Consider the following 25,342-nt stretch of genomic DNA (forward strand, 5'->3'; position numbering starts at 1 on the left):
ACACACACATATATATATATGTGTTTCTTCCCCTCTATGTCAGCGACGGAAACCGACGGTCCATTTTTTAGGATTACCTGCGGACGCTTCTCGTGGCTTTGCACGAGAAAAGTAGACGATAGAGGGTGGACGATAAAGTAAGAGAGAGTAAGAGAGAATGAGTGAGAGAATGAGAGAGAGATAGAAAGAAAGTAGGAACGTGCGTGGTAGAGAGGGCAGAACCCAAAAGCAGAAGGGGGTTTTTACTGGAGCCTATACGAGAAGCAGCAGCTCCTGGAAAGAGAAAGAGAGTGTGTGTGTGAGAAAGAGAGAGAGAGAGAGAGAGAGAGAGAATGTTTGGACAGAGGGAGCTTAACAATGCATTCGCGCCCCCTTGACTTCCTGGCGGAGCTTCTGATCTTCCTGACGGACCTCGACTACCTCCTGGACGTCGACAAAAAAATTGGGTCGCTCGTTTATTCTTTTTCTTTCTCTTATTTTTTTTTTTACTTTTTATTCCATGATGAAAGTACGTTCGTTTTCTTATTCTTTCTTGCAATCTTTTTGTCTCTTTCTCTTTCTCTCGTTTGGTCTTTCAAAATTGATCAGAACATTTCTGTTCGATCGATCGATGACGCGAATATACGGAAGATAGTCGCCGTTTGAAAGGAAATTTTTTTTTTTAAAGGAAAGAAAAAGAAAAAGAAAAAGAGAGAGAGAGAGAATGATAGGGATGACGTTCGTTCTTGGAATCTCGAAGCCTTGTCGTGGACGTACACCTAATCCCACCCACCATCGCCATCGTGAACCACGTCCCGAAGGTAATATTTCCAATTTTTTTTTCTTTTTTCTTTTTTTTTTCTTTTATATTTTATCTTTTCTTACCTTTTTTTTCTTCTTTCTCTCTCGTTGATGATATCTGTTAAGAGATGGATGGAAACCATAATGTACCCAAATATGATTCTTATTTTATTATTTAATTATTATAATAATATTTTGTAAATATTATTTGATAATTTTTAATTTATTAAATGCTGTAATAATTTTTTTTTATTGTTTTATATATTTTCTTTTATATTTAATATTTTTATTATTTTATATTTTATATTTTATTTAGTATTTTATTATTTTTAATATTTTATTATTATAGTAATAATAAATATATATTTTTTTTTAGTAAATTTTGTATCATAGGAAATATTATTATTATTATTAAATGGCGTTAGGAACTCCAATAAAATATAAAAATAAAAATACAATAATGACAATATAATAATATATATATATATATATATATAATGTGTCTTTGTATTATTTATATATTTTAATATAACTTTCCTATGATGCAAAGTTTATATATATAATATTTTATTTTGTGGACGTGAACAACAACTAATTGAATTACTTAATAATTTATAATTTATTAAATATTATACAATAACTTTATATTATTTTATTATTATTGTAATAATAATAAATCTCTTTTTTTAATCAATTTTGTATCATAGGTATATATAACTTATATATAAATATAACTTTCATATGATACAAAGTTTGTAGAAATTTTATTTTATGGTCGCGAATTACTATAATTGAATTGTTTAATAATTTATTATTTATTAAATATTATTGAATAATTTTTTTAATATTTTATTATTATTGTAATAGTAAATCTTTTTGTTTTTAATCGAATTTAGTATTAAAATGTCTCTAAATTGTAAATAATTGTTCATTTAGAATCATATATAATAAAAAGCGTATTTAAAAAAATGATAGAATCAGCGCTACATTTGATCTTCGAGTATGATTTGTTAGATGATCTCAGCAAATATCTACTCACTAATTATCGTATAACATCGGTGAGAATTTGATAAAAAGTTTTTAAGTTGCGTGTGTCAAGGGGGTCCAGCCAGCACGGTTTTTCAGCAAGGGAACGCAATTGAACGAAAGGGAAAAAAAAGATCAAAGCGATGGAACGTTTCGTTGCTCTCCAACTCGGTTCTATTCTACAATCGAATTTGAATCAAGTGAAATAAAGAGAGAGAGAAAGACGGAGAGAATGAGAGAATGAGAGAATGAGAGAATGATTCGATTTACTCGCGAGTTTAAAACTGCCGCTTATAGAACATTAAACGATCCTCTTCTCTGTTAAAGTGGGAAGGTGAAATCGAGTTAGGAAAACGAGAAACTGTCCTCTTTGATCCACCGTCCAAAATCGAACTAACTTCTTCTACTTCTTCTTCTTTTTCTTCTTTTTTTTTTCGTTCAATCTTTTATATCTTCTCTCTCATTCTTTTGGAAACAACGCTAATCAAGGATTGTCGATTAAATTCAGAAATATAAATTCCCTTTTATCAAAGTGTTTTTTATTTTTACCATCGAGTTGATTTCAATCGTCGATTAATTTAATCTCGTATTTAATTAATTTAAATGTAATATAAAATATTTTCAAATATAATAAAATAAATTTGTAATATAATAAAATAAATATTTGCTAATATATACCTATATATATAATATCAAATATAATATTATAAATATAATATATTATATAATAAAATAAATATAATATCAAATATAATATTATAAATATAATATATTATAAAAATATTTGCTAATATTATATATATATATATTTATTAGATTATAATTTATATTTTATACATTATAATTTATTTATTATATTATTAAATTAATATATATTTACTTAGCAACCTTTCATTTATATATAAATTTATATATATAATTTAGTAACAAAATAAAACAGTTTTAAACGCGTTAAGTAAGTTATGCTTCGAATAAAAATAATAAAAATAACAATTAATAATGATAACATAAAATTTTAATAATTACAATAAATAATAATAATAATAATAATAATAATAATAATAATAATAATAATAATAATAATAATAATAATAATAATAATAATAATAAAGCTAAAGTTATTCGTCGTTATAAATTTAATCGAATATTTGTTTCTTTATGACCAAATTTATACACAAGTTATTACGTAAGCTAACGATTAATAATTATTTGACTAACGTTTGCATAACAACGAGGATTCGTTACACCTGCAATATAATCATCGTTATATCTTTTTTAGAAGTATCAACGAACGAATGAACGAACGAACGGACCACACTAGTTGAAATTGAAATAACATCGATGTCTCCACCACACATTTTAATCCTCCCTTTTAATCGAAGACAGAATTATAATGTTGACATTATTAGCGATTCGGTATGTTGCGGCTTAACCGCAAATTCGCAGATATTTTCAAGCACTTCTCGCGTTAATTATTCATAGTTAACGAGTATAAAGTATGATACTCGTGTACTCGTGGGACGCAGGTGAAAAGTGTAATGAACGTAAACAGTCGAATACGCACATTGAACGGACATTGTTCTCACCTGGGTCCAAATTGTTCGAGCTCAAGGATACTTTGACGAAAAAATAATTTGAAAAAATTTATTATAAAGTAACAAAATTAAAAAAAGTACAGAAACAAAAAGAAATAAATGAAGATAGAAGGAAATAAATGATATATATCGATATATCGATATATCTTATAATCGCGTGTCATGATCGATCTTTGGTACGATTAAATGACAAGATTTATAACTTTGTCGTTATGCTCGAGTAATAAATAGTAATCTAACTAATCGTCGAGAAAGATCATAAATTTATATATATATATATAATATCGTGAAAGAGAATGGACGTGTAAAAACAGTGGAGGGGGAAAGAGAGATTCAGACTAAGTAATTATATAGTATCCTGACAGGTATCTAGACTTTATCGCGATTATGTCATCGACTTGTCGGTCTTTGGAGATTGATCGTTCGTAGATATTCACGATCAACTACCATATATATATCCCCTAAATCATACGATGAAAATCTCCTGATAAAAATGGACCCTTTAGAAGAACATTTCGCAAATGATCGGCAAGTAACATGGACAAACGAAAAGCAGTTGTAATGCTTACGTCTTCCTAATCCTTAAAATGCATCTAAATGGAAAATAACAGAGAAAGAATGGTGGTAGAGTTTCCAAGAAAGTCTTGGTTTGTGTGTTTGGGGGTGGAAGGAAAGAAAAGGTAAAAGGAACGGGGAGGTTTCGGAGACATAATACAAGTATTAAGTATTGCTAAAGCTTTCGAAGGTAAAGGGAACTACTTGGAGTAGGAAAGGGGTTCAGAGACAAAGAGATACCAGGAGAGAGAGAGAGAGAGAGAGAACCGTTTGCAAGGATAGGTAGGTAAGTCGGGGCTTAGCCCGGTGACACAGTGAGCGGAAGCAAACCATGGAGCTTACTGCCGGCTCCGAGTTGTTATAATGGGATCCGGCTAAACGCAAGCCGATTTTAACTCTTCGCCGCAATACTCGGCCAAGTTCAAGGTCATAGTCTTCGTCCGTTTCACGAAAGTGAACGGACGAATAGACAATTCACCTCTCTTAGTCTTCTACTTCCTCTTCGTCTTCGAAGAATTTCAAAATACTTCTAAAACCATCTATCGGGATAAATCTTCCTTCCCTATTTGACCACCACCAGTAGTCTAACCTATTCGATAAATCTCACATCACCTGTTGAACATTTTACCCTTTTCATGATTCACTTAAACGATATCACATTTTAAGTGTTATTGAATTAAGTAATAAATTGATCTCTTCGATTATTTTTCTTTTGTTTAAAGATATAAAATATGTCAATGAATGTACCTTTTTTAAGTTTCGTTCTTTCTTTGATAAAAATCCGTGTTTTCTTTGAACTCAAAAGAAAGTCAAAGAGAAAGGATTTAATGGTAGTACTATGATGCAAAAGGGTCATCAAAGGATTCGTTGGTACTAGCCGATTTATTATAGCTCGTTAATTTGATGAGTTAGAAAGGACGTTGGGATTAATCCGTCAAAAGGTAGACAGGTAGTAGAGTACGCGATCCGTCCAATTAGCCAAACGTGCTCGGACTCTCCTCTCGTTTTCAGCTGCATGGGGATCCTTTGTTACGATGTTTAGACCATTTAGATGGCTATATATACATATACATATCCATATATACATATACATATATATTATAAATACGCTTGGCTCTTGCTACAACACACCATAGGATTCGCTCTTAAGTGTACTCACCTACCACAGCATCAGGTACACCTGTGATCCTTTAATGAGCCGTTATGAAAGCCACTGCCAAAGCTGATGATAAAGCTTTCCCTACATCTTGTCTTATCAACTTGGATCATCTCTTACAGATAATCTCTGCCCTTTCCATTTTCCCTTGCCTATCTCTCTTTCTCTTTCTCTCATTCATTCTATCTTCAGCTTTTATCTATTCTAATTGGTCGTATTACAACGCTTATTATTTCTATTTCTATGTAGGGGATGTTTTTTCTATTTTTGTTTTTGCTTTTTGTTTTTGCAATGATACGTTAAAGGTTTAAAATAATAAATTGTACTTTTGTGATGAATATTTCTATCTTCGTGCTTGACCACCAAGTTGTAATTAATATCACGTCACGCTTGGTATCACCCGATCAATATAACCTGGTGAAAGTCCGCTCTAAAATAATGGAGAATCCGGTGGTTGCATTGTAACGTTAGTTAATACCAGATGCATTAACAGAATTGCACCCGGAGGCTATGGGGTTTCTCCTGCGAACGCAGCAAGCATCAATGTGATTAATAGAGACCATGTTGGTATTGCAATTACCACCGTAGAATTCTTCTATGTACAATACAAGTTATCGAAATGTGTATATATATTTTTATTTTTTTTTTTTTAGGTTTTCCATTCAAAGGTCAGATAATCAACAAAGTGGAGTGGAGTGGTTGCCGTGTGCAAAAATGTTTCGTTCTTTTTCTCTACTTGTTTTAATATTACATTGTTTTATTTGTTTATTTCTCTTCTATATTCTTTTGTGTGTGTTTTGTTCTCTTTTAGTTTGTTTTGTTTTATTTTAATTAAAAACAAAGATTTGCACTTACCGTGGATCGATCACTGTTGATTAAAAACAAAATATTTCTATAAACAAAGTGGATAGTTTTAATGAGATTTACAAGAGAATAATGTATTATTAATATCTTATTTTGTTTATTATTATTATTATTATTATTATTATTATTATTATTATTATTATTATATTATTATTAATATTATTATTAATATTATTATTAATATTATTATTATAATTATTATTATAATTATTATTATTATTATTTATATAATGTTTTTTTTTGTTGTATGAAGATTTTGTTTGCATTGTTTGTTTCTTACATCATAGTACAACAACCATTTATATCGTACAATCAATCTACGTGTCAATTTATCAATTTATTTACATTCCTAGGATTAATTTTATAATTCATTTATATTCAGTAGTAATAATAATAATATTAATTATATAATACGCATTTCTTGTTCTTATCTATATAATAATAACTACTATAGTTGTTGTTATTTCTTATCATTCTGAGAGATTATTATAATTATTATTCTTATATTGAACAGCACATTTAGTGTTTCGATACACGTGCTTCCTTTTTATTTATTTTTTTTCTTTCAGTTAAAATACCTCTAATGCTTATCATTAAACATTAAACAATATTTGTTTTATTTTCTTATTCACTATCATTTTTCCTTAACTAAATTATTAACTCGTTAAACTAATATCGAATATCACCTCATACATTCATTATAATTCATTCATGATTTTAATTACACACTCATGATATTTAAAAAAAAATTCAAAAAAAAATTAATATAAAAAAATGTTAATTTGTTCTTTATTTTCCATTCTTAATAACACAAAATCATTCACTTTTCTCAATTACAATTTGAGTCTATTTTTGTTTTTAATAATAATAATAATAATAATAATAGGTAAGCAATTGTTTGTCTGACATTATTTTTATATCTTAAAATCTAATTCAAAGATTGTACAATGAAATTTATTGTACAACCCTTGACTTTTGTAATTTCTGTTGTTGTTTTTTTTCTTATTTTTTTTACTTATTTATTTCTATTCACAGATATTTTCAACTTATCAAATAGACAGACACTTTTCTTTCTTTTTTTTTTTTTTTTGATATGAATAATTAGAAATATAGAAATGTGTTATCGTTCATTGAAATAATAAACGTATATTATTCGAGAATAATATCTAACAATATTTAACGGCAGTGCTAGGAAAAAGGGGATGGTGGTTGGTTGTGAGTTGTGTCAAAAAGCGAGAAATTCTACAAATTACAAAGCGACATATCTTTCAATAAATTACAATACATTGATCATCGAGTTAATCAAATCCAATTACGAAGCATGAACATTTACATTTTTTTTTAATAATATTTTTTTCATATTTGAAACAAAATAATTTCGAAATAATATTTTTACTCAACACTTTATACATATACATATATATATATTATTTTTATTTTTATTTCAATCACACGCATCGATATTTCATTGACTAGAATTTTTCACAATATGTGAAAGATTTCAAACAAATCATTGCAATTTTTGAAAAACTTTTATGATGTTCCATTGAAATTTTCTTTAAATCTTACCAACTACTTTTTCTTTTTTTTTTTTTTATCTAGAAGTATAAATTAAGTTTACGATTATTTCAAAAAAAAAAAAAAAAAAAAAAGAAAGGAACATCTTTAATTGTTTTTTTAATTATTTTGAGATTTTTCATGCTTCGTATATTTAAATTATTTATCTTATAAGCTTGCTTTTTAGCTTAGATGATAGTACATTACGTTCATTTATTTGTTGTTTTTTTTTTTTTTTTTTTTTAAATTAACTCGATGAATGTATTTTTTTGTAGTATGTTTTTTTTTCTTTTTTTTTTGAGGTTTTTTCTTTTGGATAGAAATTCTAAATTAAACAAAATAATTGTTTCATGAAATCCCTTGTATAAAATTATGTTCATAATTTTATTTTGTCCTAATAGGTTGCAATTAAAAATAGCATTAAAATGGGGCATAAATTAAATTTTTGTTGAAATTTATATTGATGTTTTACATTTTACAAGATATTAAGTTAGCTAATAAACTCGAGTGTTTATTAATCAACTTTAATATCGTCTATTTTTTTTTTTTTATTAATTCGTTCCGTAGTTTAATTTTATTTGATTTATGTTACTGTATAAAATGCAGGGTATTCGTAAAGTCACCTTTAACGAACCTGGAATGATAGAAATTTATTGTTGGCAGGTGTTCCAGAATGAACTAATGCTCTTTAACAATCCTGTCAAAATAGATTTGTGTCTTGAAATGAAAAGGAAAAAAATAAAAAAAATAAAAAACATATATATAGTATTTTCATTAATATTTTTTTTCAAAATTTCTATATATATATATACATAAATATTTATATATGTATATATATGTTCATATATATTTCATAAAATAATATGAATAAATATATTTACACATATATATTGATATATGTATATATATGTTCATATATATTTCATAAAATAATATGAATAAAAATATTTAGACATATATATTTATATATGTATATATTTTCACATATATACACACGTATATGTATATTATTATTGTATTGTTAATAATTAATCTTTTTTATTTTCCTTATTTTTTTCTTCATTATTTTTTTCTTGTTTTGACTTTCGAACATCCTACATTTCAAATTCTATGTCAAATAAATGCAAATTTTTAATTTCAACCTATTATTATTTTGTAAAATTGATTGTTTCACTTGGCTATGTCAAACAAAGAACAATAAAAATAATTAGGGAAAAGTTTTACTGTGTCTATTGATTTCTTTTAAGAAAGACTTCTTTCTTTTTTTTTAATTTTTCTTTTTTTTCTTTTAAGGAAAAGATAAAACTTCTTGCTGGAGATTAAATCTAGAAATAAAAATTAGAAATACTTAAACCCTGCATCATTGATAAATCACCGAACAAAATAATATAATTAATTATCATCAGAGGAATCTAAACTACCATTAATTTCATGACAAATAGGTACATTATTGATACGCCAATGATATGGTGAAGACAAAGTTGATGCCGTTAATGAATTAGGAACACTCCCGATAATTTCTTGTCCACGATGAAAGATCCCTGAGGACCTAGTGGAGCGCTATACTATCGGTGAATACTTAGGATCCGGTAAAACGTAAGCTTCGTTTTCAGCGTCACCGTTAGCATTGGTCATTTCATTATTGGTGCCCTGGGTAGGTGGTTGTTGATGTTGTTGGGTATGCTGCGTATGTTGCTGGGAATGCTGCGGCGTATGCTGCTGGGTAAGTTGTTGAGTATGTTGCTGAGGATGTTGTGTATGCTGTTGGTGATGGTGTTGGGGATGCTGCTGATGTTGAGGATGATGCTGAGGATGCTGCTGAGTGGTTAGATGTGATAACGGTGAGCTAACAGCCACATTATGGTGATACTGTGCATGATGATAGTTACCCTGTGGACTGGGATGCATGTGCGATATTTGAGTTGGATAATAATCGCTGGTAGCGTACGCATTCGAGTAGGCATTGTAAGTCTGCGCTGGATAAACCGGATTCGGATTGACGGATGCTGGCGTAGCAGTACTCCACGCAGCAAAACTATAATCAGTATGGTGTATTTGGTTTATCGGTAGAGGATAGGCCGATGGTGGCAGTTGACTCGATCCAGGTGTCAACGGAGGAGAAGGTGTCGTAAGAGCACTGTTAGCACCACTGCCACCGGTCGGAGTCAGACCAAGTCGAGGATAAGAAGAACTCGTTGGTAATAAAGGTGAATTCGAATTTGGAGCTTCTCGCCCACGTGGCGGGGAAACTGGTGAGGAACGTCGACTGGATTGCCTGGACGAATTTGTCGCCGCCACCATTTTACCATTTTGATGTACATTGCTTTGGGCTTGATTAGCTCTCGGCGAGGAACCTTTAGGTGAATTTTGTTGCTGTTGTTGTTGTTGCTGTTGTTGCTGTTGTTGTTGTTGTTGCTGCAATTGTTGTCTACATTTCGCTCGACGATTTTTGAACCATACCTGAAAAATAGAGTAAGAAAAGAAAGCTTTTTTTTTTAAGGAGTTTGAAAGAAAAGACATCCAAGAAGAATTGAAGGATTCCCTCTTTCTCTCAAAAGGAACCTTTCTTTGTAGGGTAGAATTTTGGATGATTTTGTTACCAAGAAAAGAAGGTGGAAACGAGCCTGGAACGTTTCGTACTTGGTAAAACGCGAGGGGTAAACGAATGGGGAGTTAATCGGCGCAATGGGAAAGTAATCGCGGGCGGACGGGCGTAACATTTCATTAAATCGCAACAATAACAGGGATTCGAGAAGGGGGGCCCCAGCAACTCTGTTGTCCTCCACATCATGTATCTCTTTCTTTCTTTACTAACTCGCGTAGGAGCAAGCATAGATCCCCTGGGATCTTTCGTCGTTTGCCGGCACGCATGCGCGAATCAAAGCCCGAATCGTGCGCGCAAGGGGTGTTTTCAACCCCCGTGGCGAGATCGAATGGTTCTAGATATGTACACCTATCTCTTCAATGTACGCTTTCACACAACGTGTATGTATATGTGTGACGTGACTACTACTACAACAACAAACAAACCGAGTGTGTGTGTATGTGTGTGTACGCCTTCGGAAAAGTGTACTCCCGTCGACCAGGAACGACGATCTTCGAAAGTAGGGGTTGGTTTCAGCATTGGTGTGAGAGAGAAAGAGAAAGAGAGGTTAGGTGGGACAAAAAGCATCCCCTAGCAGGCCGCAAATTCTGTCTCTCTTTCTCTCTCTCCTTTTCTATCGCGTTTCACCGTGGCCTGTTCTCTAATCCTAACACACAATGTGGCTAGGGGTGCGATCCTATGAATCTATGCCCGTGCCTTTAAAAACAGGAGACCCGTCATTATTGTTGTTATTATCGACGCTAACTGTAACAGTTGTTGTTCCACCAACTATACGTAGACCAGATTTGAAACCTGGCAAAATTTCCATTTAAAAATAGAACAGATTTTTGCAAGAATTTGCGTTCATTGATAAAAATGAACCAAAAGAAAAGATGAAAGTTTGACGAATTGCATGAATTCTCGCCAAAAATTGTTTTCAGTGTTTTTTTTTTCTTTTTCTCGAGAAATATATATGATTGATCCTTCGATGAGTTTTCGACTGTCAAAGTTGGGAAAAATGATCGCGCCTTCCTTTCAAAGTGAAAAGAGTCAAAGGGTCGAAAAAGGGGATGCAAAGAAAAAGAGAGTTAGAGAGAGTGAGAAAGAAAAAGGCATTATCGGTCTATGTTTGCACAACGACACCCCCTTTCCAGAAGCTAGTTACCCCAACAAGCAACGGAAGGAGCAACGGTGGCATCCAGAGGATAGCCTGGAGCGACGATTGGCACCACACGACAGGCACCATCATCGTTTGCGTTCTCTCAACATCTCTCTCTCTCTCTCTCTCTCTCTTTGTCTACTCCTTTATTTATGTGTGAGTATATGTTTGTGTGTGTACTCGCGTATCCACGTCCGAGGTGCAAATTGCATCACCATCTGGTTTATATCCAACGCGAAGGAAAACCAACGAACCGACCGACCCCATACGACTATGGGGGTCAAGCAACGACTACGACAACGATCGAGAGAGTAAGAGAGAGAGACAATGAAGGGGGACGCAGCTGCGTTAACACTCTGTTATGACAAATATATTTTCTTATTTGCACTTTTAATACCAACACAAATTGAAATCACCTACACGTATATCATATGCGATAGAGATGGATCATTTTCCTCTTTAGTCCCATATATTTCTCATCTCTAACATTTTACACTATCATCTTTTGTTGGAGAATTTTACAAATTTAATTGAAAAATATTTAAAAATGATAGTCGAAAGAAGAAACGTTCTTTTACAATGCAGCTGCAATCCACTCGCTTCATTTTTTTTTCTTTCTCTCGTTCATCACTTTTTTCCTCGTTGGTTTCTTTTTATCTCCGTTCTGAGATGAATAAAAAAAAAATAAAAACGTTGAAAAGAGAAAGAGAGAGAGAGAGAGAGAGAGATACATAGAAAAAGAATAGAATTGAAAGAAGAGGGGTTATAATCTAGGAACAAATCAAACTATGCTTCGCACATTCTATCCTTTTCTATATTCCCTATACATCAGTAGTAGTAGCAACAGCTATTCGGGTTGCATAAAAAAAAACCCTCCCCCACTGAGATCGAAAACTTTCAGAGACCCCTCCCATACATGGATATTATTGGTACACGCCTAGAAAAGGTGATCATACTGTCTACGTTTCGTGTATGCCTATACGCCAACAAATTCTATCCCTCCCCATTCCACCCCCCAACCCCCTCCTCACACTATTTTTCTACGTACAATCGCATGTTTCACGTACATATGTATACAATACGTGCTAGTTGTCCCTTTTCGATCGGGAGCCCTCCATTCACGGAGGCTTAACTTCGTGTCGCGTGGAAACTAGCTCACCCGAATTTCCACACTGTGTGGTAATATGTGTGAGTGTATAAATGCGTACGTGTGTGCGTGTATTTTGTGCTTTTGTCCTATCTCTATCCTCACGATATGGCGGCTACGAGAAACGTACTTACTCTCTCTCTGTAGTTCGTTTCTTACAAAACTATGAAAAAGATTGATAATTTTCATTGATCATTATTTATTTAGAAATATAATTGCTTTATGAATAAATTTTTATATCTCGATATGTTATTCTATGTCATTTTCTTTTACAATTTTATAAAAAACAAACTGTGGCTCATGTGAGTTACAATGTATGACATTTTCGTTTAGATAAATGTTAGGTTATGTTCAAATGTTTCGAGCACTCACCGAAATCTATGGCTAACAGATGGTGCTGAACTTATTTGTATATCTTTTTCTTTTTATATTTAAATTAATTAATTATTTTAGAAATAAATTAATGTAATAAAAACCTAGCTGTATGCGAATGCAACATTGTGTCAAAATTTCAAGACAATCGAAATAATTTTTAACCCCACTTATCGGTCGTAAATCACGTAATAAGTGTAACTTACAAATAAAAATATATATTACCAATAAAATTAATAATTAAATAATAAAATAATTAATAATTTCATATATTTGTAGTATTCCTTAAAATAAAAAATAAATTAATAATTTCTAATAAATAATAAATCGATTTTTATAACACTAAACAATTTTGTTGCATATTTACTCTAACCACTTATAATTTACAATTAATAAAAACCATCAAAATATAAAAATCTGACGACCAATAAATGGTTAATAATAATAATCACAGACTTTTATTAGTCTCATAATAAAAATCAATAAAACATATATAAATTCGAGATTCATTTTAATACTAAAAAGAATTTAAAATGTTCACGTTGTGATTATTCGATTGAAAAAGTCGATGTAAGTCGATCTTTTAGCACCCCCGTCGTGGAATGGAGATGTTACCGAGGACCGCAATAAAAGCGTCAACGAGCTCTTTGGTATTGCCTGTCAATGTGTGTAGTAATATGCCTTACTCTACTTTAGGACAATGGCGAATTGGAAGAGAACGTGGGACGCGTCACCGCATTGTGTAAATACCTTAAATCTCGTCTGTGCTTGCCGGAGCACGCAGTGTTCTTCAACTCCATTTTCTTTTTTCTATTCTTTTTCTCGCCTAGACACCCCCCTCTCTCTGTCTCTCTCTTCTTCACTTTCATTTCATCACAGATCATTTGATTTCTTGCTACCATTTCATTTACATTTTAACGATAATAACTCAACTGTCTTTACATTAATGAAAATTTCAATTAACATGAGCGTTAGATATAATTACGGTTTTTTTTCTTTAAAAGGGTAAAATTTGAGAGTTCTTTATTTACCAAAATGGCGTCCGCCCGATAAATACAAAAATAGGTACTTAATAATTACCTGTACTCTGGATTCGGGTAAGTTGATCTTAACTGCAACTTCCTCCCTCATAAATATATCTGGATATCTGGTCTTCGAGAAGAGACCTTCCAGTACGTCCAATTGGGCACGTGTAAAGGTCGTTCTTTCGCGTCGTTGCTTGCGTTGGTTCATACCTGAAATTTAAATGAAAACAAAAAAAAATACCAACAATTATAATCGACAAATTCATTGGCACACATCCCTTAAAAAAATCTTAAAATCGAACGTTACACATCAGGTAATTCCTAAAAAAAAAACCTATACGATGAAAACAAAATGGCGGAGAATATTATTTTGGATGGTAGAACGAAGAAAAGAACGGAATCGACGAATTTCGTGGATAAGAAGGAATAAAAAAAAAAGAAAAAAGAAAAAGAAACGATCATCGACGTCGTTGGACGTTGCTACAGAGAAACACATAGAGAAAAAGAGAAAGAGAGAGAGATGAAGGAAAAAGGGGGACGACATTTGTGGGGTGTGAGAGCGTTGCGAGGCCGCGATAGCGTAATTTTGAACAGCATCCTCCCTCCAAGCGGGCGTTCTGCTCCCTTTTCCCTTCTCTCTATACCTTCCTTGTGCCATCGAGCCTCGCTTGGCTCGTTTCGGGACCCACGTAATCCGCTTACGAGGGGGTCACCGGGGGGAGGGTGAAGAGAACACTGGAAAGAGGAGTAAAAGGGGGCCTGCTGGGGTGGTGGAACGTCGACTACGACGAGGAGGTACACCCCTGGTTCTCTATCTCTCTCTCTTTCTCTCTCTATCTCTCATATATATATATATATATATATGAGAGATAGAGAGGACCAAAGTCGCGACCATTTTTCTACTCTCTCTCTCTCTCTGTCTTTTTTTCTTTTTTCTCCAGCTGCCTTGACGATGACGATGAAGATTAGAGAGAGAGAGAGGACATCTATGGACAACAACATGGATGCCATGGTCAAAGAATACAACAACAACAACAACAAAACAATAAACATCTGATGTCGTCGAGTTTGATCGTAAAGTTTTAGTCGAATTTTATTCGGTAGATTTGAAAAGTTAACACACACACACATCTATCTACCCACCCACTTCTTATTCTTTTGGTTAATGTATTTTTTTTATTGATTTCTTTATAGTTCAAGATTTGTTATAAGATTTATTTATAAAAATGGTATTTAGTACTAGAAGATTAAGTAGTTGAAATGAATCAGTTAGTTGTAACGAGTCTTCATTGAAGATTCATGCAACTTAGCACAAATGTACTTAAATAAATATTTTATATAAGTCCCAATAATAAAATATAATCACGAAAAATTTGACAGTAATAATATGAGTGACAATTGACAAAATCATGAAAGTGTCAGTAGTTGAAATGCATCACTCAGTTGTAACAAGTTAATTGATATAAGTAAGTTGAACAAGTCTTCATTGAAGATTCATGCAACTTTGCACAAATGTATTTAAATAAAGAGTCCCAATAATGAAATATAATCACAATACTAACATCGACTCCATTAATTCCAGTATTACAAAGGTAAAGCAGGAAAGGTCCTAGTAAAAGCATACATTGTTTGTTTGTTCGTTCAGCAACCGAAATATCTGTAGGTTGAATGTAACATATTGGTACTTTTGACCGATGATGATGACGAGAGGAAGCGAACAAGAATGAGAGAGGTAAAAAAAAAAGAAAAAGAAGAGAAAGATGACGATGTATAGGTGGTATCGGCTAACGAACTGGTCGAGTGGGCCTACACCATTTGGTTACCGAACGAGATCTAACGAGTAGATTGCGCCGTTCACAATGTAGAAATTCCACGGGTGCTTGGCTACCGTGTCGTTGCTCGTCATGAACGCGACACGCCTGCGATCATTTCGGATCTATGATTTCTATCTCTTGCTCTTATACCAACCCAAGATCCACCATAGTGAAAGAGAAACAGAAAAGGTAGGAGGAGCAACGAGGAAACAGCATGAAAGAAAAAAAAGAAAAAAAAAGAAAAGGAAAGATGAACGGGCTAAGGAAAAGAGGATGCTTGATTGTCAAGTGGGCGTTGGTTGCTACCGTTGACGATGGTCTTTGCCAGTTGTACCTACTCCCCGTTTTGCGAATGACTCTTTCTTGTACTCGCTCGAGAAACAATAGAATTCTGATTATGGGTCTTGTCATATAGTGTCGTGTAGGAACAGTAGGACCGATTAGAATGTCCTTAGTTTTCAAAGTATTCATTTGTGAATTTAGATCGCGACGACCTTAATCACGGATCATGTTTGAAAGTTAAAAATAAAGAGTGAGAAAGAGAGAAAGAGGGGAGGATAGAGATAGAGAGAGAATTTAAAGGGATTCGTTTCACTTAGGATATAAATGGTATAAAATCAAATTGACGTCGATAAAAGAGTCCCGTGAACGATTTCGTTGGAAAGAGATAGCTTGCTAAGCAACCCTAATGTCTCGGCAAACACCCGCTGCGTCCAGGAGTATGATTCGATTTATTATCGTCCAAGTGCGAGAACGGAGAAGCATCCATCCTATCTGGGGGGTTGGTATAAGGGTTGCTTTGCCTCATTGGGCCCACAACGAGATCAGTCGCGACCCTAATAGCAAATTCGTTTTCTGTTTATTGGATTCTTCTTTCCCTTCGTTGACTGTCGACATTCTCCTTCTCATCCTTCTCTTTCTTTTTCCTTCACTTCCTCTTTCTCCTACATCATCTTCTTCATCCTAGTTGTCTCGTATTTCGTGGCACCCGAAGTGGGATGATGAAAGTCAATGGACCGTCAAGCGAAATTTCACGCTGATTTCTCGCGAGATATCTCTCTAGGTATATATATCCTCTTTCGATGCAAATTATAAAACGATGTAAAGGTTTTTTTTGAGGGTGCTAAAGGCTATCGGGTTTTCTATAAAGGATTTTGTAATCGGTTGGATCGACCGAGAAACTGTTCTGACGATTATGATGATGATGATAATGACGAGTAGGAACTGGATACAGACTCTTTCTTTTGGTTAAATCTTGGTATTCATGGAAGAGAAAATTTGAAGAAAAGTGAGGAGGCCCCAAAGCGAGGGATAGAATCGAAAATTAATTAAAAGCTAAAACGCGAGAAAAGAAAAGAGTAAAAGAAGGATAAAAAATATAGAAATAGGGAAAGAGAGAATGAGAATAGTAGTAGTAGTAGTAGTAGTTAGTAGGGAAGATGGATTATTCAGGGTACCGTGGGATGACAGCACGTGGCTTGACGATAGCGAAAGAGAAAAAGAAAGAGAGAAGCTTCCTAAAAGGCCATCAGCTATGAAAACATTTGGCCGACTTTACGTTTACATCCTGACCGGAACGGAATTGTAACTAAAAGGGAATCGATCGGGACACCCACCATCAACACCTGTAACATTTTACTTTATATAAAACCATCTCCACTACCATAAAATTGAAGTACTGCAAAAATTTACTTCTAATTATACTTTGTTGTTTTCTTTATTTTTTATTTGAGTATCTATACGAAAAGAGAATAAATGAAACTATGAAAGCAAACCTGACGCAATCCTACACCTTTTGCATTACAATTAAAACCATCTTGACTACCATAAAGTTAAAGTTCTGCAAAAATTTACTTCTAATAATACTTCGTTGTTTTTCTCTATTTTCTAGGAGTATAAATGAAACTATGAAAGCAACACTGATGCAGCCCTACACCTTTTGCATTACAATTAATTTTTCTTATCAAACTTTAATTTCATTTAGTTTACGTTTGATGTGTCATTCATTTATTCGCACACTTTCCTTTTTTAAAAATAATATTTAAGAGATAGGAACACGTTTGATTAACTCAATCAAAAAGAAGAAGAATAAACAATTAGATCGTTTTATCTTTCCAGTAACGACCTTTATAATGCAAAGGGTTAATAACGGGGGTAAAGAAGAGATAGATGATCGTAAAATTAGCTTGGAAAAGTAGGAACTTGTGTGGCCTTCGTGTCTGGACGTCCTTACTCGATATAATCTAGCTTTGGAGAGAAGCATAAGTAAGTAATAGAATACCAACACACACACACACATCCGGGACAAGCGAATATAATCGGATAAGTTTCGCATTACGCGTGTCCTCCTTGAAAGTGTCCTTTTTCCAGCCAAACGTTTTCTACTCATTTAATATATATATTTAAATACAATATACATAACAAACGTTAACGAATATTTCACACAAAAATTAATAAATTAATTAACACAATGTAATATTTCCCAAATAAATAAGAAATAAAATTGGACGTATCCAAGTAAAAAAAATGAGAATAATAGAAAATAAGATAACTGAAAGGATAACTAGGAAGAAGTTTCATCTTCATCTTCTTTTTTTAAGGGCGAGAGTGTCAATGTCGCTATACGTGACATTTCACTCAGCTTCGAGTGTTTATCCTGCAATTAGGATCTTGGATTTGTATTTGGATTCCAACCTCTTCCTCCTTCAGCCCACCCCAAACTCCAACCCCAAGTACCACCACCTCTGACTTTCTCTTTTCTTTTTTTTTTCTTTCTATCTCATCGTCGAAAGACTCACTTGCAAGAATCCACCTACTCAATTTGCCGGTGACACGCGCCGTCGGCGAGAATAAGAGGCTCTTATGGTACTACTCCTTCTCCTCCTCCTCCTCCTCCTCCTTGAAGTTTTGTGGCCACTTCGCAAAAGTACGACGCGTGCACGCGTGCCACAGTGCCACGTGCCAACCCCCTAAAAACCTGACCGCCTCTAATTGACCGATCCAAATATTTCATCAATTTTACTGGTATAAATCTTTCAAGTATTTTTATTTATTTCATTTTTTTTCTCAATTATTGAAGGTTTACCATAATTTTGCACGAATTTCTATTACCAAGTGGTGATTTATGTTGTAAGTGATATCAAAAATCAGAAATTTTAACGGGATGTCGAATTAAAAGGGGAGAAGGGGATCTTAAAAGGACAGGCAATTTCTCTGTGACAACAAATAGTCGTCATCCAACAGGAAAAGGTTGAAAGAGAGAAAGAGAAATGAAAAGACATGTGACAAAACTCCCACGTAACACCCACCAAACCTAACCTACCCTCCTAACCTTTTCCCGATTTCGACTCCTTGTGTTTCTTCACCCCTTGAACTAACTTTACTTGAAATAAAATAATAATTAATTTACGAGTATAAAGCTGGTTCTTATCATTCAATTAAGATAAAAATAAATAAATTATTAAACGTTCGATTAAAAATAAGTTTAAATTAATTGTTTAAATTTGATTAAATAAATCACGAGACAAAATAAAACAAATAGAGTTAAAATAAAAATAAAAGAGAAACGGAATAATTTGTTTGATACTTTTTTGTGTGTATGTATGTATGTATGTCTGTATGAATGTTTGTGAAAAACCAAGATTTCCAATCATCTCAAATAACACTCTCTCTCACCTCTCTCTCTCTTTCTCTCATCGAACGATTGTTGGCTCGTTACTCTAACGTTTCAATATATTCAGCCCTTGTCCCGTTTCGCCCCCTTTTTACATGCCTCGAGCTATCGTCGTACGTTCCCAAAGTGAACGTCGAGTTCACGACCCTTATATATACGCGACTGCATAATAAAATAAACATTGATACTCGACGCCTACCCCAAACCCTACACAGATCTTTTCTTCCCAACTCTAAACATGAAATAGTCTTCTCACGTACACGCGTCTCAGTTGACGAATGTTACACACTCTATTTGATGTCTCTGTTTCTTATTTAAAAAAAAATACACGAAAAATAATCACGTCTTCTTTTACTTTCTTTCTTTCGAATATTAAAAATGAGATGAAATACTCGTAACTATGAATTTTATCAATTGTATCAATTTTAAATGTAAATTCAATGATAATATTATTTAGTATAAAAATATATTTGTATAAAAATAAATATAGAATAATTTCCAAATCTATGCAATTATCTTTCAGATAAACCAAATACCAACCACCCACGAATATTCCTACCGATAAAAAAGTTAAGTGACTCGTAACTAGTTATCATCATTTCTAAATTCTTTTTATCTTAACTTTTCTTGAACTCTCTCATTTCTGTTCCTAAACCTTTTCTCTTGAACACAAATAAACTAAACGAAAGATCTATCTTCTCTCTTTCTATTTCTCTTGAACGTTTCTCTTTGGCGTCTCCGTCGTTCGTCGGCTTTTCGTGTAGCGGATACGCCTACACCGGATAGGCGGCTGGACGTAGGTACGTAGGGTCCTAACGGACAGATCCGTGATTCCATGGAAACCCACCTATCTGCGTTGGTTGGACCTATACTGCCTGCTGCCACCCTGATAAGCGGCTTACTCTCATGCTTCTCTCCGCTCTTCTTCGTTCAAGCGTACTCACTCTCCTCTCCTCTCCTCTCTCTCCCAAGCCACCACCCCCAGCCTCCTCTCTCTCTTTGCATCCCTCATCCCCATATTCCTAGGACCCTTTCAAGCCACGAGTAAGAGATAGATAGAGAGTAAGAGAGAGAATAAGAGAGTGAAATCGACTACGACGACGATGACGATGAAGAAGAGAAGAAGGAAGAGGAAGAGGAAGAGGACAACGACGACGTTGCTGCTGCTGGTTTTCACAAAATCATCCCGCAAGTACGATGAAAAGTAGAAATATCGGACGCGGAAATGTTCTATCATATTTTTTTTATCATCTTTTTATACATTTCTTTTACAATGCTAATTTATTTTTCTTCTTAGGTTATTATTTGACAAAAAAAAAAGTATCTAATACTCTTGTAGTTCGGTCCATTATCTATTGTAAGGTTATACAAATGTTTGAAGAGTTTTTTTGTATCATAGAACTCATAGTTTTTTACGTTCTTTTATGTTTTCTTGACAATAGCATTATTCTTAAAAAAAAAATTTTTTTTAAATATAAAGAAAGGGTTAGGGAGAGTTGGAGTAGGATATATGTAGGATTTATTACTATTTTGTTTTGTAGAAACGAAATTAACTTTTTAGGTTAACTACGCGCAATTATAATGGCGCCAAGATGCCATCTTTCAGTAGAATGCGTTACTATAGTGGCTTTCGCGAATGATATCTTTTAAAATATATTATACCTAATTGTATTATTAATTATTAAAGTAAATTATTAAAGTTTAAATATGTGGAATATATTTTAAAGAAAAAATTATAATTTAATCATTCAATGTACTCAAAGTAGAAAACCTGCATTGTCTGTTGAACCTGTAGTGCATCAGAGAAAAAACAGCTCTGAAAATTCAGCAATTCCTAAGAGGTTAACAAAAAAAAGTAGGAAATAAGGGAAGAAACGAAAAGAAAAAAAATAATAAGAGAAATAATGTGTCCTCGAAAAGGATAGGTATAATCATAACGACGAAAGACCCGTGGTGGTGTGTGTCTATAGTTTAAGAAGCCCTCCTGAGTTTACCGTGAATACACCGGTAAGGTTTCTTCAGTCGATGCATCGATTTGCATGACAATCAATAAATGGTCTTCTTCTTCTTCTTCTTCTTCTCTATCGCACGAACAAAGGGAATTTTTCTCGTACAACGCATAAGAACGCGCTTAACGACATTTCACCAACGAATATTATCGTATTAGCCTTTTTGAACGATGTTTGGATTGCAAAATGCCAAACGATGCTATTAAATGAGTTAATATTATATCTAAAGGAAAACCCAACGAGTAAAGAGAGAGGATCCGGACTAATGTCGAATGATTTGTGTCTTTCAGCTTTAGAACTTGACCAATGAATGAATGGTCTGATCCGTGCCAGCATGGAATGACGATTGGATTTATTTCACTTGACTTTGATTACGATTAAATCGTCTAAACAAACATATCATAAACACATACCAAAATATTAGTATTTAATTGTTGAATAAAAAAAATAAAGTTAAATGTTTTATTTAAATCGACTCAACTCAAGAGTAAAGGTGTTGCATTTACCTTTGCAGGTAGGTAGTGTCACCTCGCGGTACTATTTCGAATCGAATAAGTTACAAATATGTATATAAATACAATATTACTTATTTAAATAATTTTTTGATCAAACCATTCGTTCATGTTGAGATACGCTTCGAATGGGTGAACATAAAAAACTATAATAGAAAAAAAAAAAAAGAAAATGTTTTACCTTGTGGAAATGCAAGGCTGTGTTCCAACGGATGAGGATGGGGGTGCCCATGACCAGCAAGAGCAAAATGCGTCGATATCCCTGAATGTGCAGCACCAGGGTGCGGATGAGAATGGGGATGAGGATGAGTTCCAAATGCCATTGCTGCACTACTGTGGGGGTGGTATTGATGACTTCCGGTTGGGGTACAAGTGGCACCCGCTGCCTTCAAATACCCCGCCATATATCCCGCGAGGCAAGCCAGGTCACCCGCCACCGTTGATTCGTTATCGCTCCTACTAATGTCGCTATTGTGATTTTCTTTCTAATTGCACCACCCACTGTCACTATCACTTACACAATTACCAATGTAATTTATATTTATGTCCCTTCTATTGTTCTCGTACCAAACACACCAATTTTTATTGTTCAAATCTTGCGACGCAATATCGTACTCTGATTTTAATTTTTCCACAGAATTCCTCTTGTCGAAAGTATCGTATTCGCCAATGATGAATTCGTTCACCTGCAACTGAAATCAAAATTAATCTTATTTTAAAAATTCTTATGTTTTTGTATTTTCTAAATGGAATTTGATTAAAGTTATATGTGTTCCCTTACATGTCAACGTGAAAGATCAAAATTGGATAATGTGTTAAGAACAGGGTGGGGCAATAACTATTAGCACCACAGATATCTTCGAAACTATAAGGTTCACAGAAATATTTGCTGAAATAAAATTGCACAGTACGAAGGGGGCCATCCGATAGCGATAATAGTTTTTTTGCAGGTGGAGGTACTTTGGACATTTGAAGGTCACCTCCATTTTTTCAAATGGATCGGTATGTTTTTGTTTCTGTATCATGATAGAGGAGCTTAAAACGAGTTCAACGACCTATCACATAAGGTCATTGAAGGTCATAGAAAGTACATAAAAGTGATAATTATTTTATCAATGGAAATTTGAATGGCAACATCTACGCTAATTTTATCAAGGAAACATTGGGTCTTCTGCTAGAGGAGTTACCTTTACTTACACGACAAACCATGTGGTATCAACATAATGGATGTCCAGCACATTATTCATTGATTGCACGAAGAAAACTCGATGAAAAATTTCGAAATCGTTGGCGATAATACTTACAGTTTTGGCAGTAAATAAAATTCAAATGTCCAAAGTACCTCCACCTGCAAAAAAACTATTATCGCTATCGGATGGCCCCCTTCGTACTGTGCAGTTTTATTTCAGCAAATATTTCTGTGAACCTTATAGTTTCGAAGATATCTGTGGTGCTAATAGTTATTGCCCCACCCTGTATACTTGTGTTGCATAGAAAACGTGTGAAAATGATTTCCTATAAATTGTTAAAATAAACAAATTTAGATATAACAAAATTGTATTTTTAAGTATATAGATCTCGTCGGATTTTAATCTACTTCATAGGTGACGATTCTTTTTTTACTAACTACGATTAATAAACATGCAACTACAAATATTTTTAGCTTAGTTTGATAAATCGAATCATCGAAGTTGCCGATGAAGAGGAGACAATTGCAATAACAGATTAAATTTTCGCTTAATAAATTAAAAACTCACTGAAACTCTATCGTTCGGATGCTGCTCAATTTGTTCAACGATTTTACCGGCACTCACATATTCGGGACAAATAGAAAGCATTATCTGGGTTAGACACTTATAAAAATCACTTCCTTATTAAGAAAGATATAGATAGAATAATACTACACACTTAAAATTTGAAAATATATTTTTTTTTGACACAGAAAGATACAAACACACGAGTATACACTTATATAGTCCAATAGGTTTACTTTTACAACGATTATGCCAGTAGCAACAAGTTTCTACGACGGGTTTTTTCGAACCCCTTTCCGAATCTCACAGTCACTCTACGAAAATGGGGATGGGAACTTTATGGTGGTATCGATAACACTGCACTATTTTTTTTTTTTATTTTTTTCTTGAAAATCTTCTTCGAATATGATAAAACTTTTCACCAAGGAAGAAAAAAGAAAAGAAAAGAAAAATTATAAATGAATTGAGGAAGTTGTTGATTGACAGAAAAAAACTAAAAGGAATATCAAGAAAAATAAAAAATAAAAAGCAAAGTAAAGTAAACGGGGAAAAATGGGTAAAGAATATTTAAAGAATTTAAGGATTCACACACAATGACGTCTTACCAGCCCAACAGTCTCTGTTAAACTGGACTGAGCTGAAGTTCCTTAAATGATTTTCTAGACCCTTTTAACGTTCTTCTATTCAAAAACGGGGGTGGGGACTCTACGGTGGAATCGAGCAGAGAGAGAGAAAAGTGGGCAGGTATATATCAATGAACAGGACAACCACCATTGGGTCCCTTCGGTCTTCAGAAACAAATTCTTTGTTCGAGTTACTTTTCTAAAAGAAAAAAAAAATAATCTATTGGCGAATAGGCTATTTCATAGGACCATTAACGAAATTTATCATCCATTTTAACGGAAACTAACATGGAAATTTATATATATATATATATAATTTTTTAATATATATTAAAATTTAATATAATTGAATATAATTATTTTTAATATATTATATATATAATTTTTTATATATACTAAATTTATAATATTATATATATATACATCAAATTAAATTTGAAATTAAATGAAATTATAAATATAATTTAATATATAAAATTAAATTTAAAATTAAATTAAATTAAATATAATTTTTAATATAAAATTTAATATATATATATATATATTTAATATAATTGATATATAAATTATAATATAATATTAATTATATATAATATAAAAATATATTTTTTTATAAATTAATTTGTAATATTCACTCTCTCTCTTTCTCTCTCTTTCTTAATATAAATACCAAGTATCCTTTTTTAATCTTCTATACAATCTGATAAACTATTAAGAAGTGTTACAAAACCCTGTATATATATATTTACTACAAACCTAATATAAATCCGGCTTATCCTTAAGTGTTAATGGTTAAAATACCAAACACAAATAATATCCTATAAACATATTGATCCTAATAAAACCCAAAAAATAAACAAAAAATTCCTATAACCATTTTACTTTTATGATCCCAATGATTATCCCTAGAAGTTAAAACAATTATCGCGAACAACAGACCAAATCCAATTTGTTCCAAATACTGGCAAGAACTACCCTCAAAAATTAAAAGCAATCAAAAGTTAAAAAGAAGAAACTTACAAATATTCTTTCCTCTCACCCCTTTACCTAACCTCATCCTACAATCATCAGAGAACAAACTGAAACACCGTGTTAAACGATAAGAAGAAGAATAATCAACCGATCACGATTATAAGA

General features: G+C 32.9%; 1 protein-coding gene across 4 annotated transcripts in view; it reads right to left on the bottom strand.

The window, feature by feature from the left end:
- Positions 1–6,051: 6,051 nt before the first annotated feature.
- The window catches only part of LOC107066272 (orthodenticle 1), a 52,716-nt gene continuing 33,425 nt past the window's right edge, over positions 6,052–25,342 (bottom strand). For 2 of the 4 annotated variants that reach the window (XM_015320746.2, XM_089174682.1), the window contains 3 exons: positions 22,010–22,520; positions 13,876–14,030; positions 6,052–9,993 (listed from right to left, as the gene is read on the bottom strand). In XM_015320746.2, coding sequence (XP_015176232.1) covers positions 9,094–9,993; positions 13,876–14,030; positions 22,010–22,232 — 1,278 coding nt within the window. In that variant the 5' untranslated portion in view covers positions 22,233–22,520 and the 3' untranslated portion in view covers positions 6,052–9,093. The remainder of the gene's footprint in view (positions 9,994–13,875; positions 14,031–22,009; positions 22,521–25,342) is intronic. The other 2 variants (XM_015320747.2, XM_015320748.2) reach the window with 2 other exon arrangements.

Source organism: Polistes dominula, unplaced genomic scaffold (assembly GCF_049000335.1).
Source record: "Polistes dominula isolate Pdom_NZ unplaced genomic scaffold, Pdom_raw_medaka contig_16, whole genome shotgun sequence".
NCBI lineage: Eukaryota > Metazoa > Arthropoda > Insecta > Hymenoptera > Vespidae > Polistes > Polistes dominula.